The sequence below is a fragment of the Thunnus albacares genome, chromosome 6, assembly GCF_914725855.1.
Source record: "Thunnus albacares chromosome 6, fThuAlb1.1, whole genome shotgun sequence".
In the NCBI taxonomy this organism is placed as follows: Eukaryota; Metazoa; Chordata; class Actinopteri; order Scombriformes; family Scombridae; genus Thunnus; species Thunnus albacares.
Window position 1 is genome coordinate 27,931,952 of NC_058111.1, and position 26,710 is coordinate 27,958,661.

The 26,710-nt window shown below is 41.5% G+C and overlaps 2 protein-coding genes across 3 annotated transcripts; one reads left to right on the top strand and one right to left on the bottom strand.

The window, feature by feature from the left end:
- The first annotated feature begins 976 nt into the window (after nucleotides 1–976).
- pcsk7 (proprotein convertase subtilisin/kexin type 7) lies at nucleotides 977–18,772 on the top strand. The gene is made up of 17 exons (XM_044353362.1): nucleotides 977–1,115; nucleotides 2,357–2,661; nucleotides 3,136–3,378; nucleotides 4,567–4,701; nucleotides 5,375–5,540; nucleotides 5,662–5,752; nucleotides 5,900–5,954; nucleotides 6,189–6,327; nucleotides 6,444–6,544; nucleotides 10,119–10,286; nucleotides 12,068–12,172; nucleotides 12,300–12,402; nucleotides 14,504–14,660; nucleotides 14,870–14,964; nucleotides 15,125–15,230; nucleotides 15,458–15,575; nucleotides 16,668–18,772. Exons 2-17 carry the CDS (start codon nucleotides 2,416–2,418, stop codon nucleotides 16,950–16,952), a joined length of 2,313 nt encoding a protein of 770 aa, XP_044209297.1. The 5' UTR covers nucleotides 977–1,115; nucleotides 2,357–2,415; the 3' UTR covers nucleotides 16,953–18,772.
- On the bottom strand, nucleotides 18,616–25,064 carry tagln (transgelin). 2 transcript variants are annotated; one of them, XM_044353363.1, is made up of 6 exons: nucleotides 24,920–25,064; nucleotides 21,102–21,144; nucleotides 20,147–20,335; nucleotides 19,800–19,971; nucleotides 19,530–19,632; nucleotides 18,616–19,426 (listed from the first exon to the last, which is right to left on the bottom strand). In XM_044353363.1, the coding sequence occupies exons 2-6, from the start codon at nucleotides 21,111–21,113 to the stop codon at nucleotides 19,288–19,290; spliced, it is 615 nt and encodes a 204-aa protein (XP_044209298.1). In that variant the 5' UTR covers nucleotides 21,114–21,144; nucleotides 24,920–25,064; the 3' UTR covers nucleotides 18,616–19,287. The 2 variants fall into 2 exon arrangements, with proteins under 2 accessions (XP_044209298.1, XP_044209299.1); XM_044353364.1 differs by lacking the exon at nucleotides 21,102–21,144.
- Between the last annotated feature and the right edge of the window lie 1,646 nt (nucleotides 25,065–26,710).

A 26,710-nucleotide genomic window follows, 5' to 3' on the forward strand; every position in this document is an offset into this window, starting at 1 on the left:
CTCTTTTAAATCTGCATGTCACAAAGTCAGTGGAGCTCCCTCTAGTGGGATAACTGTGGACGTCGCTGACCCGAGAAAAATTAGATATTTGGGTACCACATTATTGACAATCCTGTGAACAGCACACATTTTTATCTATGATACTCTCTCCTCCACTCTGAGCCAGTTGAGACTAATAAAATGATCAGGGAGAAGATGTGCATGGAGTTTAAGAATCAACCTAGTTTGTTTTGAGGGGTCTGTAGCTCCAAAATAAATAAATAAAATAAAATAAAATAAATACATAATAATAACATAACAGAAAAAATAGGGCTGTCTCAGATTAACTTAAACATATCTAGTGATGAAAACAACTTGAGAGCTTTCTTGTCTTCAAGTCAAGAGTTTTAACTCCTTAATCCAATGGTCATTTATGCATAAAAAAACTTCTCCAGTAAAAACACAATATTGAGAACAAAGTCCAAGTTCCTGTTTTCAACAAAAACACCAGACTTGACTGTCCTCACTGCCAAGGGTGACAACTCAGTCTCCTTGGACTATAGCCAGCTCTGCTTGTCACTCCAGAAAGACTGCACTGATTCACAATGGAAAAACACATTCCAAACTTCCCTTTCACAAAGTACACAGTTATTCTCATAACAAATTAATCTCATTCTCAAGAATTCGTTCGCTGGTTAAATCTCACGTAATATTTTGAAGTTTACTTCTTTTACCTTACTGTGTTAGGGTAACATTCCTTTAATAGTATGTTTCTAATATCTATTGGTACATGTATTATCATAACAGTCAGTTCCTTCGATGCAGAGTTGCCTCAGCCCGGGAGAGGCCTCCATGAATGTGACGTGGTCTGTTTCACACAAAAAGTACACGCCGTCTGAAGGAAATAGAGATAAATGCCACCCTATTTTTTCATTTGGGGGCAGCATAGTACCTAAGAGCCACTCCGTTATGGCTCTGGTCCAATCAGGTGGCACGTACGACGTTTGCGCAACTGCTGTATGACGTCAAACGTCCAGGTTGCGACTTGTGTGTTACATACGGAAATGAGATGACAAGCTGATCGTTACTCGAAAAATTCACAAGAAATCGATGAGAAGAACGGATTAAGCGGAAAGGTAAGATCCAACTGTATGATCGCAGTTCATTGTCATGGCTACTGATTCGTCTTATTACACGTAAGAACGACGGTGTCGACAGTTAGCCTCAGGACTGTGGCTAACTTACTGTGACAACAACAACAATGCTCCGGTTGAAACTCGAGTCCCACTCCAAGTTCTGCCTTCATTCTGTTGTTTTGAGTGTATACTGATGAACGTTATCTTAATAAAGCTGTAGTATGAAGACGCTGTCACTTCTCGCGGTTTTTCTCACGGTTTATTAACATACATGCCTAGCCTCAGGTATTTTTCAAACTAGCTAGCTAGCAGACCTACGAACGAAACAAAAACTAAATGCAGCTAAATGCAGAGCTGATAGCTTCCTACGCAGCCAGCAGGTTTGACTGTAGCTTGACAGCAAATTCTGGCAGGTATCAGGCGATTTATACAATAATATAATATAATATAGTATAATATAATATAATATAATAATTAAGTATCTAAACAGCTGTCGGTGGTAATGTCATTAACAGCCAGGCTGTTGTTGTTAATGTTGACGTGCTTCAAATGGTTGCAGAAAAGTAGCAGTCTGAGAACATCTCCATCTCTATTTCTCATGGATTATCCTAATATATCATTTACAATGTGTCAGATGTGGCTGCAGAGCAGTGTCACTAAAGCAAGACAGGTCCTGGGGCCTCTGCTTGACAAATTATTTCCACTAACTTAACTACTCATATCATAAAAAATCATCATATCAGTTCATATCAAAGTCAGATCACAGGGTGTGAGGTGGGAGTGTGTGACGTTTGCCAAAGAAGGTCCAAAAACATGGTTAAATTAGTCATGCTTGTCGTCCCAGGTAGACTACTTCAGGTTTTTCATTGGCTTTTCCACTAAAATTATACATGCATGCATTACTCACCTTGAAATATTACAGAAGGGCCATGTTAGGGACATGAAATGGTGTATTGATGTTTCATATGAAAGTAGATGTGTGTGTTTCAGTTTTGTCCTTTAATTTCATAATACACCACTGCTAATGGAATAGCAGTATCTGATGTATCCACGCAGTATTAATCAAACAGGCTATAGCCACAGCTCTTTAAACTGGTGTTGAGTCAGTGTGATGCTGGGAATCTATTACGTGGCCTCTGAATATAGCACACAGATGATAAGCAACCAGCCACTCATTCTCAGATTGTTCTCACTTCTAACCAGGCCTTCTTTTTCTCTCTCTGTATTTGTCTCACATCCAGGTTGCTGTTCAGATGAGGAGGGCTTGCCTGGTTGACCCTGTGTTTTGCCCTCCGTTGCCATGGCAACGCTCTATTTTCCCCCATTCCTCTTGCTCATTTTTCTGTCCTGCTTTGCCCTATTGCTTCTGACCCTCCTGCCCTCTGTTGCCCCCTCGTTTCCCTTTTCCTCCTCTCCTTCTTCAACTTGGCCATCACCCCCCTGCGGCCCGGGTCAGTCCTGGGCAGTCCGGCTCCACGCTGGCCCACACCTGGAGGAAGAAGATGCTGAACAGAGCTCTGTGGACCTCGATGTGATAGCCAACAGGGTACAGTGCTTCAATAACACTTTGTCTGATGGGTCTGATCATGTTTGGGCCAATTTCTGTTGACCATTTTGCTTGTACAGGCCCCGTATCGATCCATCAGTTTCTCTCTCCATCACATCTAATATCTCATGCACTTGATGAAATGGGATTCCCTAAGAGGGCTACTGCATTTATTTATTTATTTGAGACTGCATGATCTGTGAAAATGATGTTTAGTTTTTCCTTGTTTCTTACTGCATATTTTTTGATTTACAGACATTTTTATTAACAGCTTTTAAATAAAGTTACTTTCTTTAAGTATGTCCAACACTGCCATTAAGCTATTCTCTGCAACAACCCCATCTTTCCACAGGAGTCATTGAAATTGGATCTAATCTGTTTTGAAGTTTTATGTGTCAGGGAAAAAAACAAAAGGTGCCCGATTTATTGTCCCGGTTTTATTTGTACTTATCATCAGTATTCTCTCCACCCCAGATAGCAGAGCAGGCTGGTCTGCAGAACCAGGGCCAGATAGGACAGCTGGAAGGCCACTACTTGCTGTGTTCATCTGAGCCTGGCGCTGGATCTGAGGCTGGAGTTTGGAGAGAGAGCGTCCAGCCTGGGGACGTTCTGGCAGCCCACCCTCACGTCCTGTGGTACTCCCAGGAAAGAGTGCTCAGTCGCTCTAAGAGATCCATGGCCTTCAATGATCCCAGATACCCTAAACAGTGGCACCTGGTGAGGATGTAGATGACTGTGCACCACCAACTTTTTTGCTCTCTATTTGTCCTGTAGTGAGTTTTGCCTTTGTTCAGTGTTGAAAATGAACATAATGGCTGTCATTCATGTTTTTTTAAATAATTTACCAGAAAATCACTTAATGTGGGACCAGTCAGGAGTCTGTTTTACACAGAGCCTTTTTGTGCTTTAATGTTGTCAGCAAGAATACACCATGGTCAGCACAGGGAAAGTTTTTATCAAGCCAAAGTATTTAAATGTTATGTAAATGTCTTTCAAAGATCTGCCAGCAGATGTTATGACTGATGCTCAGTGAAAAGGAACCGAATAAAAAGATGTAGTACTAAGTACCACAGTAGGTCTTGTGTGCAAGGAAAATGAAACCTGCTATTTTCATTTATTTACACACAGCATCCTGTGTGCATAAAAGGCCGGATAGTAAATCATTATCTTCTCAGCCAGTCACATTATTCATCTTATACCTTTTAAACAGCTGTGCCGAATGCACAGGAACATGATGAGAACAACTTACCAAATAGAGACGAAAGGACATGACTTCTTTGTCTGAAAATAATATCGTTGTCCAGAAGATACAGATTGGCGCAGCAGAAATGTAGCACAACATTTATACTGCCAAAGGCAGATGCTGTATTTTTTTAAGTTCACTTAATGTTTGTGGATATATTTAAAGTCACGTTATCATGTTTTACACACATAAGTAATTAACAGGGTTGTATTAAATTAGATTTGGTTACATTTACATGTGACAATGATTCCACTGCTGCCAAACAGTGATTATATGATTGTTAGAAATGACTAAATTCTCCACAATAATCCAATGGCTGAAACTGAAGAAAGAACACAGATGTTTTCTTCTGCGATTTAATGGTTGTAGAGGTTTGATGAACTACAGATACAATCTTAAAGCAGTTTGGGATCAGAGTTACTGTTAAATATCACCCATTAATCTTGAGCTCAGTACAGACTGCTTTATTGACATTCTGGTTATAGTCGCATTAAACTTACATATTGAAAGCTTAATGTATGTCCTGTAGGCACAAAAACCAAGGTGCATTTCAAGATAATGAAAATACCTCGTAGTGATGTTCTTTTTTTTTATTTCCTTGATCGTGTAATTTTTCTCCTTCTCCTCTTTACACAACCTCATCTTCTCTCTTCATCTTGCAGCACAATGATGTCAACAAGGGTATGGATATCAACGTGACAGGGGTGTGGGAACGCAACATCACCGGCCTAGGAGTCACGGTGGTGGTGGTAGACGACGGGGTGGAACACACGCACCAGGATATCCAGCCCAACTATGTAGGTCAAAACTGTGACAGTGACTCCATTCCATGATCAATAATAAATTCTTACAATTGGAATATAAATATGAGAGAAATCTCTGTTACTTCCATGTGAACTGTGTGTCCTTGACGTGGCTGAATGTTTTGGAAAGAGAAGAGAATTAAACAATGAGGATGTGTACCAGCAAGACTCTGCTCGCCAGTTCTTGTCAATCTGCCAGTGGGTTTTTTACATTTTAGTCAAGATGAATTACTTGCAAGGCAGACATAAAATTCCCATTCTAGAAGAACTGCCGTGCTTGCCTTTATTTTAAGCTGATCTCTGCACTTTCTAGAGCAGAAAAAAAGCTCTAAGCTAAAGAGAATGTCACTCACAGCAAGGAGGAGGCAGGATTTCACAATGTAATTCATGGCATTCATGGCCTATGGCAGCAAGGTGGCAGTAACAATCTGGAAGTAAATGAAGAACACAGTGGCAAAAAAGGTGGCAGTTCTTGAAATGAATCATATTCAGATGCAGTAATGACCAGAGTTTCTCGTGGTAGTCGCAGTTTTGGGTCACTATTGCTCCCAGTCCGAATAGAATCACAGCATTTCCAGTTAAACTTAAACTAAACGCAAAATTAAGTTGAGGGATAGTGTAAATCACACACACTCGTTTACCCAAATTGATTTTCTGTCCCTCATAGAGTCCAGAGGGCAGCTACGACCTGAACTCCAACGACCCAGATCCCATGCCTCACCCAGATGTCAACAGTGACAACCACCATGGGACGCGATGTGCCGGAGAGATTGCAGCCGTTCCCAACAACAGCGTCTGTGCAGTGGGAGTGGCATACGGCAGCAAGGTGGCAGGTACAGACAAGAACATTTAAATTTGCACTGTTGTTGTTCCACTGCTCTGTTATATTACGTTGAATAAAACAGAGGCTGAGACTTTGCTTACATGTGTGTGGTGAAACCTCTCTCTCCTCAGGTATCAGGGTCCTGGACGGCCCGCTGACTGACAGCCTGGAAGCTATAGCCTTCAACAAGCATTACCAGGTCAACGACATTTACAGCTGCAGGTAACAAGCATATCTCTGTCTGGTCTTAGGTACTTGCATAAGAGAAGTGGCTTATGTCACAAAAAATGTCACGAGTGTACTATATGTGTGCCTCCAAGTGTCCCTCCATTTCACAAGCTTACACCAAACCTTTTAACCGTCTTCTAGTTGGGGTCCTGATGATGATGGACACACCGTGGATGGACCCCATCCCCTGGGCAAGGTGACAGAAAGACTTTCTGTGTCTGTATTTTTGTCCTGCAGAGGGCAGTAGACTGCAACACATCACTTATAGCAGAAGACTTGTTGAAGAACTGTGTCCACAGTGCTTCCACTCGTTTAATTTTTCTCTGGGTCTTGATTGTATAAAATGTAATACTTCTGGGTTTTTTTGTTTTTTTTATCACAGCAGCTAATCACAGTAGATGATTAATTAATTATTTTCTTTCCTCCACAGGCGGCGCTGCAGCATGGAGTGATCGCTGGCAGACGAGGCTTCGGCAGCATCTTTGTGGTCGCTAGTGGCAATGGAGGTCAATTCAATGACAACTGCAACTACGACGGCTACGCCAACTCCATCTACACCATCACAATCGGTAAGACGCAGAGTCTCAGGTGTGCGAATGTTTGCCAGTGGTAAGTTCTCTGTGTTTTTGGGTGTGGACATGTGCACTTAGGGCTCTACTAATCACTATATGTGTGTGTGTTGCAGGAGCAGTTGATGAGAACGGCAGGATGCCTTTCTACGCTGAGGAGTGTGCATCCATGCTGGCTGTCACTTTCAGCAGTGGTGGGACCAAGCTGAGGAGCATTGTAGGTCTTCCGTGACATACACACACACATACACACACACACAAAAGATGATTAGACTAGAAAATGGATGAATGGTTGCAAAAGGAACAGTAAAATAGCAGGAAGTAAGTGACGAGCAATCAGTCAGTCACAGTGAACGAGGTGCTTTCTCACTGATTTGTTCATTTGTGGTGTGAAAGTGAAGCAGACCAAGCTCTGGAGTCTGAGGTAGTAGATATGTTATTTTAGCATGATATCAAAAGCTAAACTACCATTACATGCATCTGCTGATTCTGAACTGGGAAGAAAGTGATCTTATAAGGGACATGTACAAGCAGAGTATATGTTTCTGCAAGATCAAGTACCGCGGTATGTATGTCAGCATGTGAGTGTGGGGGATTATTTCTGATACATCAGATGGGGTGTGTTTCCTACTCCATGTATATTAGCAGTTCCAGATTAAGAATTAGAAACATAATGATGACAAGTACTTATAACCCCCAGTATTGCAGTATAAGACGCCTCTTTTTTTGTCCCCTTTTACCTGTGTGTTGTTATTTCAGGGCTTTGAGGAAAGATATGGAGTAGCCAGCCAGTGGGGTCTGGGGACATACCCGCCCCACCGGAGAAAAATTTGGTGGCTGTAAAAGCCTAAATTTGGTGGCCTCTGGCACATTATAATGCCGTCATTCCATCACATACACTGATCTTAATTATTGCGTATTTCAATGAGTTTGCCTACCTGACTAAACATGTAGTGAATTATTTTAAAGGAGAATTAGACTTCTTGTGCGTTTTAGCCGACTCAATCTGTCTGTTAACATTTAAAACCACACCTAATCCAGACTTATCAGAGCTAATTAAGAATCATTAGACCTTTTATTTATTATTTTTTATTTATTTATCGACACCTTCACTGTAAGGTTTATCAAGACATGCCACAATGATGGTTAATGTATTGTTTTACGAGAAACATAAATGCATTCTTATTCAATGAAAATAAACAAGGTCACAGGACAGGACACAAGCTCTCAGCTGAGCGCACGCACACATACATTCATATAGAGCATGTGAGGGCAGGACTGATACAGACAGATAAGCGTAGGCTAGTGGTCATAAATGTACACGCATAGCGAATCCCAACTTGTTAATCCAAACTATTTTATTGGAATCAAAAATGAATATAATAAAGTAGCTGGCTGGACTTGAATGAGTAGTCAGCTGTTTTGCCGGTAGCCGGCGCTTATAGAAAGTTCTGTTATTTATGACGTACTGTATGAGGTCTAATTGTATTAGAGCAGCTATAAGATCTTCCCCTAAATGACATCATCACTACAGTCTTTCTCTTTTATAGTTCAGCTTAAGAGACTTAATGACCCTGTTTACACTCGGTTTTAAAATGTGTGTCGGGCGATCAGATCACAAGTGGACGGCACTAAATACAAGTATAAACAACCATCAAGGCTCATTGTGATCCGATCACCCAAACCATTTACAGAGGTGATCTGTGACACATCTGAGCACGTATCTTTTGTAGTGTAAACATGAATGCATCCTGTTGCGTCCCTGACAAGGACGTAATAGGAAAATGCATCATCAGTGCAGAATGTGGTGGTTGTTTTGTGCCAACGCCAAATGACTCTGGCATGTGAACATGTTTATTAGTTCTTAAAACATTTTCGTTTTTGGAGCTAGCCATGTGAAACAATCTGGGGTGTGTCTGGTGACAGAAATGTGTGCGAGGCCCTTTGACCTTGCAGTGGAATTGACGTAGGCAGTGATGAAATCTGAACACAAGTGGTCAGCTGGACACGTTGGAGACGCGTGATAGACTCGGGTGTGAGCGGCGATGTGTCTCGGCTGTCCACTTGTGTTCACATCACCAAAACCAGGTGCAAACAGCCTCAAAGAGAAAGTTGTAATATGAAAGAAAAAACTTAGATTCTCTTTTCGGTTGGAATTTCTCTTGAAGCCTGCAGATAACATATTCCACAACATGACATGGAGAACAACGTAACTAAATTTCACCGTATGAACCTGAAGTATTCGTAAAAACGTAGCGATGGTGACAATTGTTTGAAAGATTGTGACAGATCAGCTCCACGTTAGGAGAGAGAAGAGACTATTTTAATCTAAAACGATGACTGATAATGACAGGAATAAAGGCCCGATGAAGCCACTCACCTCTATTTGCTGCTGTTTGCGGGTGTCACCATGGAAACACAGTTTGTACCAGGAATGTCATCGCCTGGGGGGAAAAGAGCTTAGCGAAGATTGGCTCTCTCTGAAGAAGACTGATCCACCGCTGACCACTTTATACTCACAGGCCAAGTGTTTACCACACATTGCCCATTAGCGTATCATTCTGTAGAGGACACTTAGAGTCTAACAGGAACAGCTGCCTGCACAAATGCATTTTATCAGTGTCCCGAGTCTGTAAAGGCTGGAAAAGTCACAGAATGGGAAACTACCAGATCATTTACAGCAAATTCAGATTTAGGAGAGTCTGGGGAATTAAATGACTGTTTGTTCATCTTTTTTTTTTTTCAACTGTTCCTTTCCTTTTTTCAAACTTGTCTCTGTTGGATTGTGGTATTTAAATGGACTGATGGGTCAACGATTTCTGATTATTTAAGATAAAAAAATCAAAAAAATCATAATGAGCCAGGACTCTATATTCAGAACAGAACAAATTCAGTGTTTGAACTGAATGTTGAGCTGCAGAACTCGTCTCCTGATGATGCTGGTACGCTGTCACAACAAAAACAGCTGCTCTGGATGAACATGACTACCCCTGCACAACAACACCGTAGAGTAGCTTGAAGCCTTCAACATGGTCCTGAACAGCTGTTGGAAAATGCCCACATGTCCTCTGCGTGTAAACACAGAGAGGGCTGGGAATTCCTCCGCCCACATCACTGCGGTGCTTCTGTCAAACAGGCTGTAACTGACGTGTGCACTACCGGGTGGTGTTCACGGAAGATGTCAGTGACATGTTTTCAGTTGGGGGCCCTGTATATGGGTGGGTTTGGCTCGGCGCATGTGTCCTCCAGTGTTATTTGACTTGTCCATTAAATCTTATACGGAGATGAGAGACAAAGCTGAAAAACAATTTTACTGTACATTGGTCTTTTTTTTGCCTGCTCATGAAATTAATCGTCCTCTCCGACCTCCTGTCCATTCTCTGTGTATATACATTATAACTCTTCTACTCGTCATTTTTATTGGTACAGCTGCTTTCTCTCTCTCTTTACTTCATTTTATCTTCTTAAAAGCTTTACCTCATATATCCCTGATGCACACAAACTGTGTCAACCTCTGGCCACCCACTGTAAATATATCGTATTGTCAGGATGGCTCCGTGACACTGGCGCCCGACTGAAGTGTTCCTTGCGCTTTAGTTTAGATACAGAGCCTCAATACTCAAGACTTGCATAGTTAATGATGTGTATATCCTCTGAAGGGTTTACGTGAGCGCTTTTTTATACATTGTGTTTGGCCTCCTGCCAAGCTATTACCACCTTGACACTGTTTGTACCTTACATATCTCCATGGTTGCACACCATACACTCAACCCATCTGTTTATCTCTGTAGGTGACGTCAGACTGGTCCATGCGGCAGGGGACGGGCTGTACCGACGGCCACACTGGCACATCTGCCGCAGCCCCCCTGGCGGCGGGAATGGTGGCCCTCATGCTGCAGGTCCGACCCTGCCTCAGCTGGAGGGATGTCCAGCACATCATCACCTTCACCGCCACCAAGGTAGGCCTGATGAGGTTTCTCACTGCATCAGTTATTACTGTATATTGTGTAGATGCTCAAGTCACCTGGATATTCGTGTCAGACCTGACAGGAAACTCTTGTTAAACTCCTGTTAAAGGTGCCCTGTGGAGTTTTCCTCTAAACAAACAAAACTTATGTTCACATTTGGTGTGTGTCCTTGAGGTCTGACAAACATGTTGAATGCATTTCCTTCTTCATAAAACATTTTCAAAGTTGACTTAAAAAAAAAAAACATTAAATCCTACAGTGTTTACATCTGTGTTTGCTTGCTATTAGTCTACTTCACTGCCTTTGCAGCTGCGTTATAACACTTCATCTTTGCGTCTTTGCACTACCAACTGTCAATCAGCAGAAAAGCACAGAAGCTGTGGCAGGACTGTGTATCGCTTTGCTTGTGTGTCCTTGTAAGTGTTCAGAGTATGAACAAAACAAGGACCCCCTTGTAAAAACATTGCTCCATAGCGCTCCATTACTTTTATTTTGGAATAATCTGTTGATTTTTTTTTTTAGTGACTAATTTATGAATTGTGTTTGAAATGTCAAATTATTCAAAAAGTGAATAATATCTATCACAATTTCACAGGAGCCAGTTGCTCCAGCTGTTCAAACTTTGCGTAGTTATAAGCTAAGTAGTTACTGAGTGTTTATTCATGCATCACTAAAGTAAAACCGGTTGCACCACACAAAAAAGTTCCTACGTAGAGATGAGTTGTAACTAAATATTGATGCCTACTAACCTCGAAGTGGAACTGTTGTGTAAGCTAGCTAACAAAGCTAATGTTAGCTTGCCAATATCTGACCTGTTTTAGATTGAAGAGTAAAAGAGGTCATGTGGAATATGGTTGACATATTTGACCCGACACTTAACATTTCACAGAAAAAACAAACACAATAAATTCTTAATTACAAAACTTTATGCCAATAACATTAGACTAAATAACCAAATAACAATGGTTAGCTTAGCATAATCGTATGTTTCCCTCTCACTGTAAACTGCATTGATTCTACTTATTCTAATACACATTTACTTCTCCAGACATGCAGATAGAAATAAAACAATGTCAGACCTTTGTTCATAAAGGATTTGCAGTTATCTTTACTTTATCTTTTGGCCCCTAAAACTGTTATCTTTGGATGTTACAGCATGTGATGCTAACAGTGACTTCCTGTTTACATAGTTGGTTGCTTCTTATTGGACACACTACAGATGTTTCCTAGAACTGATTTACACATTACTAGTGTTTACTAGCAAACACACTTCATAAGTTTGAATGGTGCAACCTGATTTAGTAAATCACTAGTTTGAAACTAGTTAGTAGTTATGAAGAACTTTGGAATAAATTTACACACAAACTTAGTGATGAATTTACAAACAGCTGGTGCAACCCAGTCCAGAATGGGAAGTTGCTTGTTTTGTCCATCAAACAATCCAAAACCAAAAAATGTTCAATTTACAATGAAATAAAGTATAGAGAAGCAGCACAGAGCTGAGAATGTTTGGCACTTTTGCTTAATTGTTGTTCTCATTTAAGCACTACTGATATCTTCAGTATGTAGTGTTCAGTGCTTTGCAGAAGGTAACCTGCCTCTCCAGTTAGTGATGTGGTATATTTTCCAAGCAATAGGGACAGATAGGAGAGTAATACATATAACCTGATAACCATCTTAATCACACCTTTCTAAAAAAAACTGAGAAACATGGAGAAATTATCAGCAACATGGCTGACTCTTTTTTTTTTTTTCAATATCTGCTTTAAAAGTGTGACACCAGTGCAGACTGGAGGGTGAACGGAGCTGGTTTCCGTCACAGCCACCAGCACGGCTTCGGTCTGCTCAACGCGTGGAGACTCGTCAATGCCGCCAAGGTACATACAGACACACAAGTATCGCAAAAAAATTTTCTAGCATTCAGTTAGTTTAGGAAATGATTCATAATCATAATTTCCACCTCAAGTTACCAAAGCCTGAAATTTTCTCTCCTCTGTTTTTCAGGTATGGGAGTCAGTGCCGTTCCTCGTGTCCTATCAGAGCTCAGTAACAAAAGAGGACACATCCATCCCGACCTATCCCAAGGAGCTGGTTCGCACCTGGACTGGTAACTAGATGTTTATCTACTCCTCTCTCTCTCTCTCTCTCTCTCTCGGCTCTGTATTGGACAGTTGATTGTCGAGTTTACACACTGCACTACGTAGCTGACTCCCTGCCTCCCTCCCTCGCTGCTCCCCAGTCAGTCTGTCTGTCCATATTAGGTAATGTTCTCTTGTTTGTGTGTTCCTGCGTCCACATTGAAATACTGGGTGAGATTTTTCCAGATTGCCCCAATTTCTCTCTTTTTTTTTTCCCCCCTCCTTTTTCTTCATTTTTTCCCCTCAATCCGTCTCTGTGTTTTACAGCTCCTCTCTGTTCACTCTCGTTAGTTTTTCTTCCTCTTTAGCTTCTCACTTCTCCGAATCCCTCGACTGTCTGTGTATGCAATCTGTGTCTGTTTCTCCCACACACGCACTTTTTCACATATGCTCATGGTGACCTCATCCTTGCAGAAACATTTCCTTCTCCCTCATCTCTTTTCTTCTCCTCCCTCGATCTGTATCTTCCCTCTTTTATGGCCTTGCGGTCAGGAGCACTGCCAGAAGGGTGTGTGTGTGTGTGCGTGTGTGTGTGTGTGTGTAGTCTCATGCAACAGGAGTTTCTTAAGGACAAATCAAAGAGTTGCTGACAGTTATAGAGGAGACTAACAAAATGTGTCTGGGCTTGATCTTAAAAAGAAATTAAACGACATCAAACCACTATGAGGTACATTTTGTCATGTAGACCTCTGTTCAGTCAGTCTCTGTCAAACAGGTATTTTATCGCCGACAGTGTTCAAGTCTGCCTGTCACACGACTCAGCACGACTCAGTTTCTATGTGTCTTGGCTGCCTTATTGGCTAATGCCCTGCCCCTTGAGAATTTCAAAGTGCTGCCTTCCCATGTGAACGCAGTTGGTACTGATGTTCAGTTGTGTGCGTGTGCTTTTGTGCTGTGACCCAATAACGACCAGTTAGATCCCAGTGGTGCTGTTAATCCAGTTGATGGGGAGTGGATGAGGTTGTTTTAGAAACAACTAAGCGTGTTTCTGAGTGAAAGCTGTGTGCGGTTGTACAGACAACACATGGTCATGCCAGTAAAGAGCTGAAGCAGAAAGAGTTGTTCTGAAATGAAAGAAAGCAAAGGAGAGATTGTGATTAGAGAGAGAAGTTGGTAAAAAAAAAATGTGACAACAGCTGGTATTTCAACTGAAAAAAAGGTGGGGGGAAAAAAAAATACATGAGAGAGGACAAAATGTACAGCTTACAGGGAGCCCCGAAGATCTCCTTCCTCGTCATTGAAGCACGTGCAGTCACGTATAGATTTTATATGAGCAGCCTACCCAAATAGATCAACCCCTACCCTGAAAGATTTTTATAGATTTGTCTGATGTGCGGATGAAAACGCAGTTTAAAGTGTAAAACTGTGCCAGAATGGCGCGTTTATGGGAATTGTCAGTGGAAAATATGACTTTTGAGGAGAAGTTAGCTTGTAAAGCCCAAAACGCACATCAATATTTAATTAGTTTCTGTTTTATAGCATAGCATCTGTGTTTGAAATACACCTTCACCACATCTTTTTTTTTTCCAACTTCCCTACATCTACCTCTGCCCTGTCTCCATCTCTTCTCTCTATCTCCTCACCGTCTCGCTCTTCATCTGTCCCCTGACATCTTTGTCTCTCCTTCCACACCTCCACACTTTACTCTCCTCACTCCCTCGTCGCTTCGTCTTCCTCCCTTCCCCGAGGATGTGTGTAGCCCTACATGGTCAGGGAACACCACAGCTCATTAGTAGTCAGAGCCCAGGAAATACCGAGAAATTACTAGACACTTGCACTGGGAGGGCGGGAAGTAGTGAGGAAGACTGACTGATAAGTGTCCGAAGACTGAATTTTACGGAGTTGGTATCAGTCTTTTAATCACTTGTTTTCCCAGTGTGCTTCTCAGGCTCGCCCTGTTGTATTTCTCTTTTCTTTTCTCTCGCTATGTATAATCTTACAATCGTTAATCTTACAGATTACGCACACACTCACACACTCACACATACAGTTGTATTACAGCGTCAGTCTGATAGATCATATCCACTCCCTTACAGGCACATGACTAAGCTGCTCTCTTCTCTCCCTCAGTCTCTGCTGCTGACCTGAGAGAGTCTGGAATGCAGACGCTGGAGCACGTGGCCGTTACCGTGACCATAACCCACCCCTGCCGTGGCAACATGGAGATCGTGTTGATTTGCCCCAGCGGTATGTCATCAGTCATCGGGGCGCGCCGTGCCGTCGACAGGTGCAGACACACCCACACACATGCACTGGTATCACTTTGAATTCAGTAAAACAAGAAAATGTGTGTTTTTATTACAAAACGGAATGAAAACAATTTGTCAGCATATAACAGTATTCATCTGTAAAATCACACATGTACCTGTGGTCATATCAAAAATAATATTTGTGACTGGCATCTAATACAGTGGCCTCTTTGTGTTTTGCACACAGAGACCCTTCAGGCTACCAGGACTGGACTTTCTCCACTGTGCGCTGCTGGGGAGAGAGAGCCGAAGGCCAGTACCAACTCAAGATATCCGACCACAGTAAGATGCTGCCACACACACTGACACGCATGACAATTACTGTTCAGTGTCAGATAGCAATGACTTTCCAAGCATCAGAAACACAAACTCTTGTTTGGGTTTTTGTTGTTTTCTTGTGTACCTCACCTGCCCGCACCGACCTTTCTCCCTGTTCCTGTAGAAGAGCCGTCGTCTCAGAAGTGTGCCAGTGAGGGAGTGTTGAAGCAGTGGAAGTTGACCCTGTATGGCTCCTCTATGACCTACAGCGAGGTCAAGGACAGACAGAGGTGAGACCTCACAGGCTTTTCATGCCTTTGCTAAAATAATCTGTTTTGTTGAATGTGTGTGGTTTTCTTCCTGGTTTATTGAAAGCTTCAGTTTAGCTTGTTTTAATGAGTGTATTTAATAGTGGATGTGTATCTTTGTATTATGTACGTATATTTAATTGATACAAGTGCTTGTAGCCTGAATGCCAGAATGATGTTTGGCTGACTGACTGTGCTTTGATTGACAGGCTGGTGGAGGAGGCTATGAGTGGCAAGTATCTGGACAGCAGCTTCTCTCTGCCGTGCCCTCCAGGCCTGGACATCCCTCCAGAGATCATCAACCCCTTTACCTCCAACAACCTCAAGGTTAGCGACCCAAAACCAACACCATACATATTGTCCATTGTCATACATTTATCTATTACCAAAAAGTGATAATTGTGTTGCTTTCATGAATCAAAAATGTGAAATATCTGTGGCGTTACTTTACACAGTGTGTGCAGAGAGCAAACTTCAGGCTTTTTTTAACTTAAGCATTCCCCTTGTGGATTTCTGAAATATCACTCAATCTCCAGACTTGTTTTCTCCGCTGGGATGTCATTAAATTTGATCAATTTTCTGTTAAAGTCAGAGAACACAATGAAATTGCATCTAATTACATTATTTAAAAGGTTTTCTTCATAAGCTCAACTATATTGGAAGAAACTACACTTCACCCCTTTAAAAAATTAACATCAAATGAACCGTTCCATCCAGTTTTTTTCTAATTTCTATTCAGCCAGAGTGAAAAACTATTGGATGCTGTTTTTAATTCCATTATTTGCATTATGGGGTATGTTAAATGGAGAGATTAGTCTAATTTAGTTTAATTTTAGGATATCTGTGGGATTAGATCAGCTCCACTGAAAAGAAGTCTTTTTTGCAGCACTGACTGACTTTGTTCTTGTCAAATTCAAAAACAGCTCAACCGTTGCCATTTACTGTAAACTTAATTTATGACGTGATCAAATGATTAAAATTGAGATGAAAGATAGAATTTTTCTGTTATGTGGCTGCATGTGATCAGAAAGTGGATCTGAAAATTGACATAATGTGATTACACTTTTTTTTTATGTAGTTTAGTGAGAGCAGCCATCCATTAAGAGGCTTAAAGGTGCATTTGCCTTCCTTTTAACTGAGCTGTTAATTGATCCCATAGACATCCAGTAATTGATCAAAGCCAGCTAATCCCATCCTGCAGACTGAGTGTAGAGACATAAAAAGGCATTTATAAGATTTAAAAGATAAAAATAAACTCCCCTAAGAACCTACTGCCACTAAACCAGGAAGGAATAAAAAATGTTTTGGAGCCATTCTTGTTTTTTGCCCTCCACCTCATCCACGTCCACCCATTGGTGATTTAAAGGATCCAGTGCTCCTGCTGTCGTGATTAACCACCTCTGCTGTATCTCTCTCCAGTTCCTGCTCCTGCTGGGTTGCTTTGCTCTCTTCTGGTCTCTCTATTACACACTGGAGGTCACATTGGCCCACCTGGACCTCAGGGGCCTTCTCTGCTTGCGCAGGAGACGGGGAGGTCACTGGGCCAGGAGGGGGCGCCGAGGGAGAGGAGTGGAGGAGGCGGTTGTAGAGGAAGAAGAGGAGGACAGGCAGGAAGAGGAGCGAGACTCAGGGGTGGAGTTGCTTACAGTGCTGGACTCTGAGGCCAAAGTGCCGCTTTTCAGTGGAGATCTGGTGGCGACATAGCACTGAGCCAGCTGATGGGCCTAAAACCCTCAAACTGTCTGTGCTTATGGGACTTCTCAGGCTTTCACCCTCTCCTCCTCACACACCCAGCCTCCTGCACCCAGCTGACCCCAGTCAATCCTGGGCGTGGTGGTAAGGGATCACAGAGTGGACTGCAGATGAATAGGACTGAAGAGTGGACCCTTTGTCCTTCTCTGCATTCCCCATACACGTGGCCTTGTATGAAAATCTGTGTTTGTGCCGTGACATGAAAGTGTGTGAGAGTGTGTGTGTTTCTTAGACACCCATGACCCATCCCTCTTGCCAGTCCCGGGGTAAGATTCCCATCAGGATTATGATTAGGTTAACGTTAGGGTCAGAACTGAAGATGAATCTAATAGGGTTTAATGGTATAATTGCATGTGTGAAAGTATGTATACAGGCTTGTCCGTGCAAATGTGTACCCACAGACACTGAGGATACACTTTATGGACACCTGTGTGATCATCTAACCAAGAGAAAGACAAGAACTTATTGTGCACTACAGAAAGGTAAGAGTCTGTTGTGTGTGAGTTTATGACTGAGAGCTTGTGTGTGTGTGTGTGTGTGTGTGTGTTTGTGACATGAGTAGATGTACTTGTAATATGCAAGGTCTTCCATGAAAAGTGTCCTCGAGAGGGTACTGATGTATTTTAAGAACAAGATTTATTTTCTGAGATGTGATTTGATGCATTTGACTTTTAAGTCTGGGATTCTTATCTGTGGGTTATCAGCCAACTACTGAAAAAACTTGAAGTGGGATTTTCAAGTGTGGGATTTGCATATGTATTTTTTTATGAAGTGTAATATATACACGATGTGTGCCTGCTGTACAGATATATACCAACTGTTTTATGATTTATACAAAGTGTTTTTAAACCTGTATTAAAGAGTTCTACTTTTTTAATGTAAATGAGTGAGTGGAGTGAAGTTGGAAACTGTGTTTTGCTGTGCAAGTCACAGGTGACCTGATTGATAATAAAAGACTGCTGATGGAATATCCGTTCAGAGGATCATTGAGGCAGTTTTTAAAACCCAGTTACACACACTTGTGGAATCGGTGAAACAATCTGTTGCCCCTAGTTGTAAAGATAGAGGTTTTTGTGTGTGTGGTGTAGCAGGAATGATTAACACTAAGGTTAATTAAATTTTACAAAACTTTTAAACAACAACATGTGCCACATTTTAGAAGTATAATCCCTAAACTGGCAAAAGGCTGAACTACCAGGAAGCAGAAAACTTTGAGTTAAAGAATAGGTTCACAGTCTTTAAAGTCTGTCTTAAAAATACTCACATGCCCCTTCATGCATGTACACCAAACAAGTTATTTGTTGCTGTAAGTATTCCTCCTCTTCATACTGCCGTGAAGAAACCCCTTGTTAGCACAATTCCATTGAAAGATAAGGAAATGCATTTTAGTACAGAACAAGGACTGGAACGTTCCCCATTTTACACATGCCTAACATCATGTGAGTACTGTTTCAAGACAGACTTCTAAAAATGTGAACATATCCTTTCAAATATCGGTAGAAAAGGAAACATCTGCCTACATTTCGACATTGCACTTCAACAGTTTATGGTGATGTTTTTCCCATCCCTTTAGTTGGAAGCGTAAATACCCAGAATCACAAAGTCAATTCAGAGATGTATTTCAAAGTCATTATTTAATAGGACAATGTACAAAAATATTGGTGCTGATACAGCAGGCGTAGCATTGTGGGAAGTATTAATGAATTTTGTAACAGTAAAATTGAGGAGAATTGCTATGGGGGGGGGGGGGGGTTGTATCACCACTCAAATTAGAAAGAATGTCCCTTCTGAAGGTTTTGTAAACACAGATTTATATTTGTGTCAAAATCCAGAACCATTTCTAAAATCTAGGAAACATGCCATAATTCAGACATTTGTTTTGCTTCAGAGAGGAAACAGTGGTCGCTTATCTGTGATATGAGAACTGTTTCGTAAACCCTGTAGAGGGAGGGAACAGCTCAACTACTCTCATGGTCATCTTGCTGTTTTTATCTCCAAGATAATGTGTTGGTCATTTTTATGGTTACTATTTCCGCTTAAGACTACAAACATTCAGTTGTTCTGGTCCTTTTGCGATGGTCACCAGTGCAAGCATTTTCATAAGGGGTTCAGGGCAAGTGTAAAGACTGGGGGATATGGGGTACTTGTTAGAAAGAAGCTCAATTCTGAAGCAGAAAGGGTTTAAGATGAAAAGGGGGTTGTTGTGAACCGGTTAGACGCTTACAGGCGTAATGGGCATCAGGGTAAAGGGGCTGAAGTGGTTTGGGGTATCTGTGGCTCAGTGATTTTACATGATCTGTCGCGGTCTTCCGTAGCTCATGCCCTCCTGACTGGCTCCCTTATTGGACCCCATCTGTAGGCCAATAACATTTTTGCCTGCCTTCAGCTGATCGTCGCTGAAGTCTCGCTTGTTCTCCTGCGATTTCCTGCAACACATCAATGAAAATGTCACAAAAAATAAAAATGAACCCCAGTGCTCTATGAATACTCGGTCAGGTAAAACAGGGTTCATTCCATAATGGGACTCACTTGAAGAACCAGTTGGGGTCTCCATTGTATGTGCCTTCATCCTTGGTGACCGCCAAGCTGCCCAGAGCTGACAGGGTCCTCTGCACTGCTGCCAGGTCCTTACCTGCCCCCCCACACACATACAGTTAGGATTATTGAGCCTTAGCGTCAGTCGGATTACAATGTTTTCATACCTGTGCAACCAAAGTGCTTCAACCTGAGCCAAGTCTTGTCTTCTAGCATGAAATGTTTGCAGTAAACAAGGAATGAAGACCATGAAACCGGTCTCACCTTCCCAGAGGTCCACAGTCTGGAACATGTCGGTCTTGGTGACACCATACTTCTCAGCAGCACTGAGGAACTGGGCGATCTGCTCCATCTGTTTGAAGGCCATGGTTGAGCTCTGGATCTTCTTCACAGGTTTATCTCCAGCGAACAGACTGTTAATCAGCTCGCTCAGGACCTGGGGAGACCAGATGGAGATCATTAATCATAAAATTTCATAATAATGTTCTCTTTGGGTCAATACGATGTGACCAAAATAACCACTTATCAGCTGTAAAGGGAAGGCAAACATCTAGCAGTTTGAGCACACTCCCAGATGGATTCAATCAAATAAACAGACTCGGTGCACTCACACATCCGTCTTTCAGCCAAGCCTGGAATCCCATTTTGCCTGCCTCAGGCTTTCCCACACCAGCACCACACTGACGGTTGATCCACTCCACCAGGATCTGCTCTAGTTCAGGGTCGTACTTGCTGTCAATCTTATCCTGAACCTGCCGGCTCATGCCATAGGATGGACCTTTGTTAGCCATGCCGACTCCCTGAGAGGTGAGTGCGAAACGGAGGATGGGGGGAAGATGGAGAGTACAGTGGAGGAAGATTCATGAGAAAAGAAAAGGCAGGAGACAAAGAGGGATGTAATGAAGTAAAGGAGAAAATCAAAGAAAAAATGTTAGGGAAATGTCTTTATATGAATTGTCTTTGGAGAAAAAGTAAATGTAAAGCTTTGTAGTTCGATTTTCACTGGTATCTTACCCACCACCTTGACAATTTACAACAGTGTTAATATTCGTGACAACAAACAAACAATAGCTAACGTTTTCACATTGCAGTAGTATTTGGATGGAGCTTTATACGCAAACATGCATACTGTAGGTGTGAAAATAATCTCTATGAAGGCATATTTACTTACAAAGGCACACACAGATACTTCTTTCATATAGAGTACATTTACCACATGCATGTCAAAAGCGTGTAAATAAGCGTAGATGCTCAGCACTCAAGTTGAATACCTTTTCCCAGAACGGTGGCAATAACAGCGTTGTGTCTCCTAATGCACACCATTGAGCCCTGTCAGGACATTCGTCTGAGGCAAAGTGGTGTACAATGGGAGCTCTATATCAGCCAGCTGATTTTTACATATTTCCTTTTTACACACACACACGCACACAATCCCTCTTGGACTCTGTCAGCAAATACACACATATCATTGCCAGCACTTTTTTTCTTGTTTAATGCTTCTGTATTGCCTTTGGGCCAACAGCCAAGTGCAAAACCCATATCAAAGTGCTGTCTGCACCATACAACCTTTGTTGCCATCTTGATGTCAGGTCACTTCAACTTCCTGTTCCTGGGGAGGTTCAAAGTTCAAATGTTAAAGGTTAAACCCAGGAGTTCACCAGAAGGGGCTCGTCTCTGGACTGGGATGAGGGATGCTGTTGCCAGGGGCAACAATAAACTGTTGTGTATGAACAATATACAACCTTTTTTGACTCTTTTTATCTATTACTCACATAGATTTTCACTGTAATATTGATTGCATTAAGTGACAGAATGTCAAGTCGTGCCCAGACTGGACTGATATAATCTCAGCATATAGTAAATATACCAGCTAGCAACATGCACATAGAGTGCTGTGGCTAATAGTAAGGACTTTTCTCTTTTTTCCTTCTTTTCTTTCACTCTTCCACATTTTTTAACTTTACTTATTTACTTATTTCTTTTCATCTTCTCGTTGCTTCAATTGATCGAAGTGAATGTAAATCCCCAAAACTGGAGATACAAAATTTTCACCTGAAAGCAAAACTTAACTCTGTAAGTAATTTACTTTGGATACTATGTTTTACTGGTAATTATTATTTACTTTTACTTACAGTAAGTAAAAGTTTTAATGCAGGACTTGCTTGTAACAGAGTATTTTTACATTGTGATACTGCTTACTAAGCGTTTGAACACTTCTTCCATTGCTGCAAATAGATATACTTTTTTCTACATATTAGAGTCTACATGCCAAAAGCATTAATGGATTTCTGCCCAGAGTGTCTGCAGAGTGTTACCACCAACCCTGTTTAATATTCTTTGCATTCCCTGTGGTGCTTTTCCGGGCCACAAGAAACCAAACACACATGCTGGGCAACACGCTCACTTACATGCAACCACCAGCTCAGTTACTATATTTTATCTCTCTCTGTCTGGCTTTCTCCCCCTCTCTCTCTGGCACACACACACACACCCCTCACTGACATGCGTCATTATATAATCATTATTACAGGGTAATGTTGGTCTGGTATGCTGTTAGCTTGTCCTTTTTTTCCATTGGCCTCTGGTTCTTAGCCTTATAAACTACTCTCTGGACCACAGTTGCAAATCACACACACTACACTCTTTGTAGGGGAAGAAATAGAAGTTATGTTCACCACATTGTGCACTCAATGCCTTCTCACGTCTTGACAAGAAGAGAGAAGAGAAGCATTATTTTCATTCATTTTACTTCTCTCTTGAGTTCTGTCCTGTATCAGTCTCTATGTGAGCATTGCATGACAACCATAGAGACATCACATAATATTTTTGGAGGTTAAATAAGTTCTTTAGAGCCTGGTCTCTATTCCTGGTATTTATGTGTATCCAGGGACATGTTGTTATGCTTGGGACCCGGCCCAAGTCCAATAACTCAAGATTATCTCCTAAACAAGCTTCTGTGCTGTCTGGCTGCTTCTACAAATATTTAAGGCCATGTTCACTTGAAATACTGCATAATATGACAACATATTATTACAAACCATCTATAATACTGACTTTTCAGTGAACACAACTTACAGCAACACCTATCAATCAGGAAATAAATCATTATTACTGTTTCTGCAATTACTCCTAAAGTAATACTTTAAACTTTTTAAGTTTTGCAACAGCATCTATTACACATACTATTACAACCACATCAGAATTAAACAATCCATGCATAAAATCTGTTTCTGCAACTATAATACTGACTAGCCTACTACAACTACTAGTACTTTTATGTGCACAGTGCTAGTACTGCCATCAGTAGCTTTACTTTATTGCTACTGCACGTCTAACATCAAAAATACAATAAACAAAAATTGAGTGAGAATAGAATAAAAGAACTCACTCAACATTAACAACATATGAGGATGAAAGAATACAATACAAAAAGGAGAGCACAAACATGACTTCATCACATCTGTTCCTCTATCCATCCATCTCTCTCAGTTGTGTTTTTCCTGCTCTGTTTCTCTATTGCCATGGTAAATCTGCCTCATGCCAGAACAGGAAACCAGTGTGAGGGCTGTGGTGACTGTGGCAGCCTCAGGGGATGTGGCGTCATGCGGCCTCACCTCCACTACAGTTAACCAGCTAACCACCAAATAATTATTTGGTATGAATAAACTGCCGTTGACTTGTTTAGACAATAGTGACTGTATTAATTTTAGCCCCTGTCCACTAAAGCTTTGGCTAGATTAAGAATCAGCAATGTGGATGTTCAGTTTAAGGTTTATTTATTCAGGAAATCTCATTGAGATCAAGATCTCTTTTGCAGGAGAGAGCTGATAACAGGTTACATAAACACAGGATATCGTTCACATCACAGAACCACCATCATAAACACTCACAGACACTCGTTGTCAAAAAGATTATGAAAAATATGAGCTTGTAAAACTTTAAAGTCCCTCAGAGGATAGTGTCTCTTGCTTCAAGCTGTGTTGCAGTTGCCAAACTGTCACTTGAATCATCTGGTCGCTAGTTGATGTATTGTGTGTTGACTAAGCCTCCAGAGTCAAAGCTCTTTTGTTACATTACTCCGGTTTATGCCAGCTGCAGACAAAACTTGCTTAGTCTTCCCAGACTTTTATGAGTGCAGAAAGAATTTTCTCTAACTGCTGCCAAGACCCTTCATGGGTCTGATTATTCTGACAAACTTTATTGCTGCTGTGTGCCTGAGCTGATGTATTTGTATTCCTACTGACTCTGATGTGCAGATAGTTATGTCCGATTCAACTCAACGCTGGAGCTCTGGATGGTGCACGGATGTGGTTAGTTCCTGAAAAATTTTTTTTTGTGCCACTGTGCTCTGCTGTGTTTATGTGCTGGCACAGGATTGGCAGCGTAGATAGTGTTATCTGCTCCTGTTGCTCCTGCTTAGAGTCCGAGCTGCCCGCTGGTACTTCCTTTCTGCTACTGTGGGCCTGCTTTTACTGGAATTGCTGGAATTTGCTAGTTATCTTCAGTCAAAACATTGCAGCAAGCTCTCAGGCTTTACAGCAGTGTGTTATATAAAACACCCATGTTCATTAACAGAGATGAAAAGTGTGGATGGGTACATTTTAATAGTTTTTTCTGTACCTGCTAGTCTGTCTGCATCTGTGAGCCTTGTGTATTCACAGGCTTACAAAGCCCATGTATAGCAGAGGATCATTTGCTTGTGCAAATGAAAGTCTGCACTCTGACAGAGATATGCAACACTGTCTGGCTCTCCTCTCAACTTCTGCTCTCCTTGCTTCACATCATAATATAACAACATCATAATAAAAGATAAACAGTGCGTTTACTTGCAATGAGGCATTTCTCTGTCAAAATTGGCCTATTGTGAAACCCCAATAAAAGGCAGGCAGCCAGAATCCACATCAGGACTGCAATTTATGATACCTGATCAGTCACATACAACTAACGTCATACTCACAGTCATATGAACCCACACTGGATTGAATGCAAAAGTAACTCAGATAAAAGATACAATACCATCTAATCCACAGAAACAACTTTAGGAAACTTATAGTCAAGGGCAGCTGCATCTCAAAGTCTCTATACTTGGATACACAGCTCTACTTAGACATTTGGGCGGTTCTCCTACAGTAGGTCACCATTTTTTTTCAAACATGGTAGATCAAGGAAACATGTATATATTTTATGATTAAAAAACTAAGCTAAAAAGTCCTCAGGTATAAAAATCTACCAACTGACTGAATAAGAAAGTGACGGCCTCTTGACAAGCCAAGCCATGACCAGACAGGAGACTTTGCCCAACCGCGACTTCGCCCTACTAACTGCCCTAAATCCACTATATAGGTTTTATCCTATATGGAGGAATAAAAGAAAAGTATACTCACTGTGTGAAGGAATAGGTCAGTTCTCTGCCAGCTACTAGTGCAGCCTGTGGGGTGAGTATGGATGCTTGACTGAGTGTTTGTATATGCTTCGCAGGGACCTCCCTCTCAAAAATGCCGGCTTAAAAGGAGCAGATGAGGCAAGATGACTTCACTAGTCTACCAAGAGAGAGAGGGAGGGAGCATGGAGGGAAAATAGGAGGGAGAGAGGGGAAGGAAAAAAAGGAAACTTCATCCTTAAAAGGGCATGGCCTTTCAGCAGCTCCCTCTCCCTGTCTCTGCATCTCTTCCCCTCCGTCTAGTTAAAAAGCCCAGCCTTATTTGGGTAGAGCTGTTCCATGTAGAGGAGAGACAGCAGCCAGGCAGCGTCGGTGTGGTCAGTAGGAATTCTCCAAATACTTTCACCACATCCCTCCTTGTTCAGAGTGGCTGTGCAATAGTGAGGTAGAGGATGGGGGCTGGAGGAAAAGGGAGGGAGAGAATATATGGCGTATGAAAAAAAAATATGAGACACTGGGTGTGGAAAAGAAAATGAAGGCGCAACGCACAAGTCCTAAATAACGTCAAAGCAGGCAGCAGAACAAAGACTTTCTCTACTTAGATTTAGACATTCATGAAGGGTGGGAGATAATAGATAAAAAGAGGGAAAGGTGTGCATGAGGAGAGGAGAGGAGAGGAGACAGAATGGATGGATGGGAGTGAGGAGGAGTAACAGAGTCATCATCATTCAGGCAGAGAACTCCATGTAAGTCCTGGGTGCTCTTCAGATACTGCAAACAGGGTGTGTGTGTGTGTGTGTGTGTGTGTGTGTGTGTGTGTGTGTGTGTGTACACCCCACCACCGTCAGTCATGACATTTCCATCACTTCCACTCCATTACACTTTTTGGCACAGTGCTCCTGTTTGAATATAAGAGGTGTTTAACGTACAGCATGTTTATAACTGCAGCTGGATTTACTCTCTCAGTGGAAAGTTTTAGGTTAGATCACACCCCGGATAAGAAACCACCCTTACCTCATCACATAAATGGGATTCATAGACTAAGTATGTAACAAACCAGATTTCAACCTTGACCAATTCTCAGATACTGTTAGACTATACTTACTATAGATAGCTATGAAGTATCAAAGTTACATATACACTTAACTATGAATCTATATCCTTTTGAACATTTTTCCCTAAAATGATTATCTGTTTGAGGTCAGAGAGATCAGTCTTTTAATTATTTCTCACAAAAAACACAGAATTGTATGAACTCAGCATAACAAACATATATCATCAGCCTATTGTAATGTGGACAAAACTGGGTTCACATGATCATGACGTAAATTATGATTAATTGACTCATAATAACATAAATTGCAATTCCTTTGCTATATTAAGGAAAAAATGTATTTTCAAGATAACAACATATTTCTCGTCACAAGATCACAAGAAAACAAAATTTCATCTCATTTGTCTTTTTGGCTCAGTAATTTCAAGGTTTCATGGTTGTGTTCCCCTCATTTAAACCCACTTTGAGCAGCACACATTCTCATGTGTATGCATTTTAACTTTTTGTACTTTGTGCCTTCATTTTTGGGGAAATCGCTGTATGTTCCCACTCTTGTATAATAGTTACCACATGTGCGTCAGGAGCACCTGCTTTGTAATTTACTTCATTCAAATCCATGTTTTAGTCTACTTTACCATTGTCCTTTCTGGCCCTTCGTACTTCTCATTGGAGAACTTTTGAAATGATAAATGTTTGAACAGTTTCAAGCACCCCTGGGCTGTTCTTGGTCTTCTCACCCTC

Coding starts and splice junctions, on each gene's coding strand:
- tagln (XM_044353363.1), bottom strand. Junction 19,972..20,146: donor CTTGGCTGAAAGACGGATGT/GTGAGTGCACCG, acceptor TGGTCTCCCCAG/GTCCTGAGCGAGCTGATTAA. Junction 19,633..19,799: donor GACTGTGGACCTCTGGGAAG/GTGAGACCGGTT, acceptor GTGGGGGGGCAG/GTAAGGACCTGGCAGCAGTG.
- pcsk7 (XM_044353362.1), top strand. CDS start 2,416: ATGGCAACGCTCTATTTTCCCCCATTCCTCTTGCTCATTTTTCTGTCC. Junction 3,379..4,566: donor ACCCTAAACAGTGGCACCTG/GTGAGGATGTAG, acceptor TTCATCTTGCAG/CACAATGATGTCAACAAGGG. Junction 4,702..5,374: donor AGGATATCCAGCCCAACTAT/GTAGGTCAAAAC, acceptor TGTCCCTCATAG/AGTCCAGAGGGCAGCTACGA.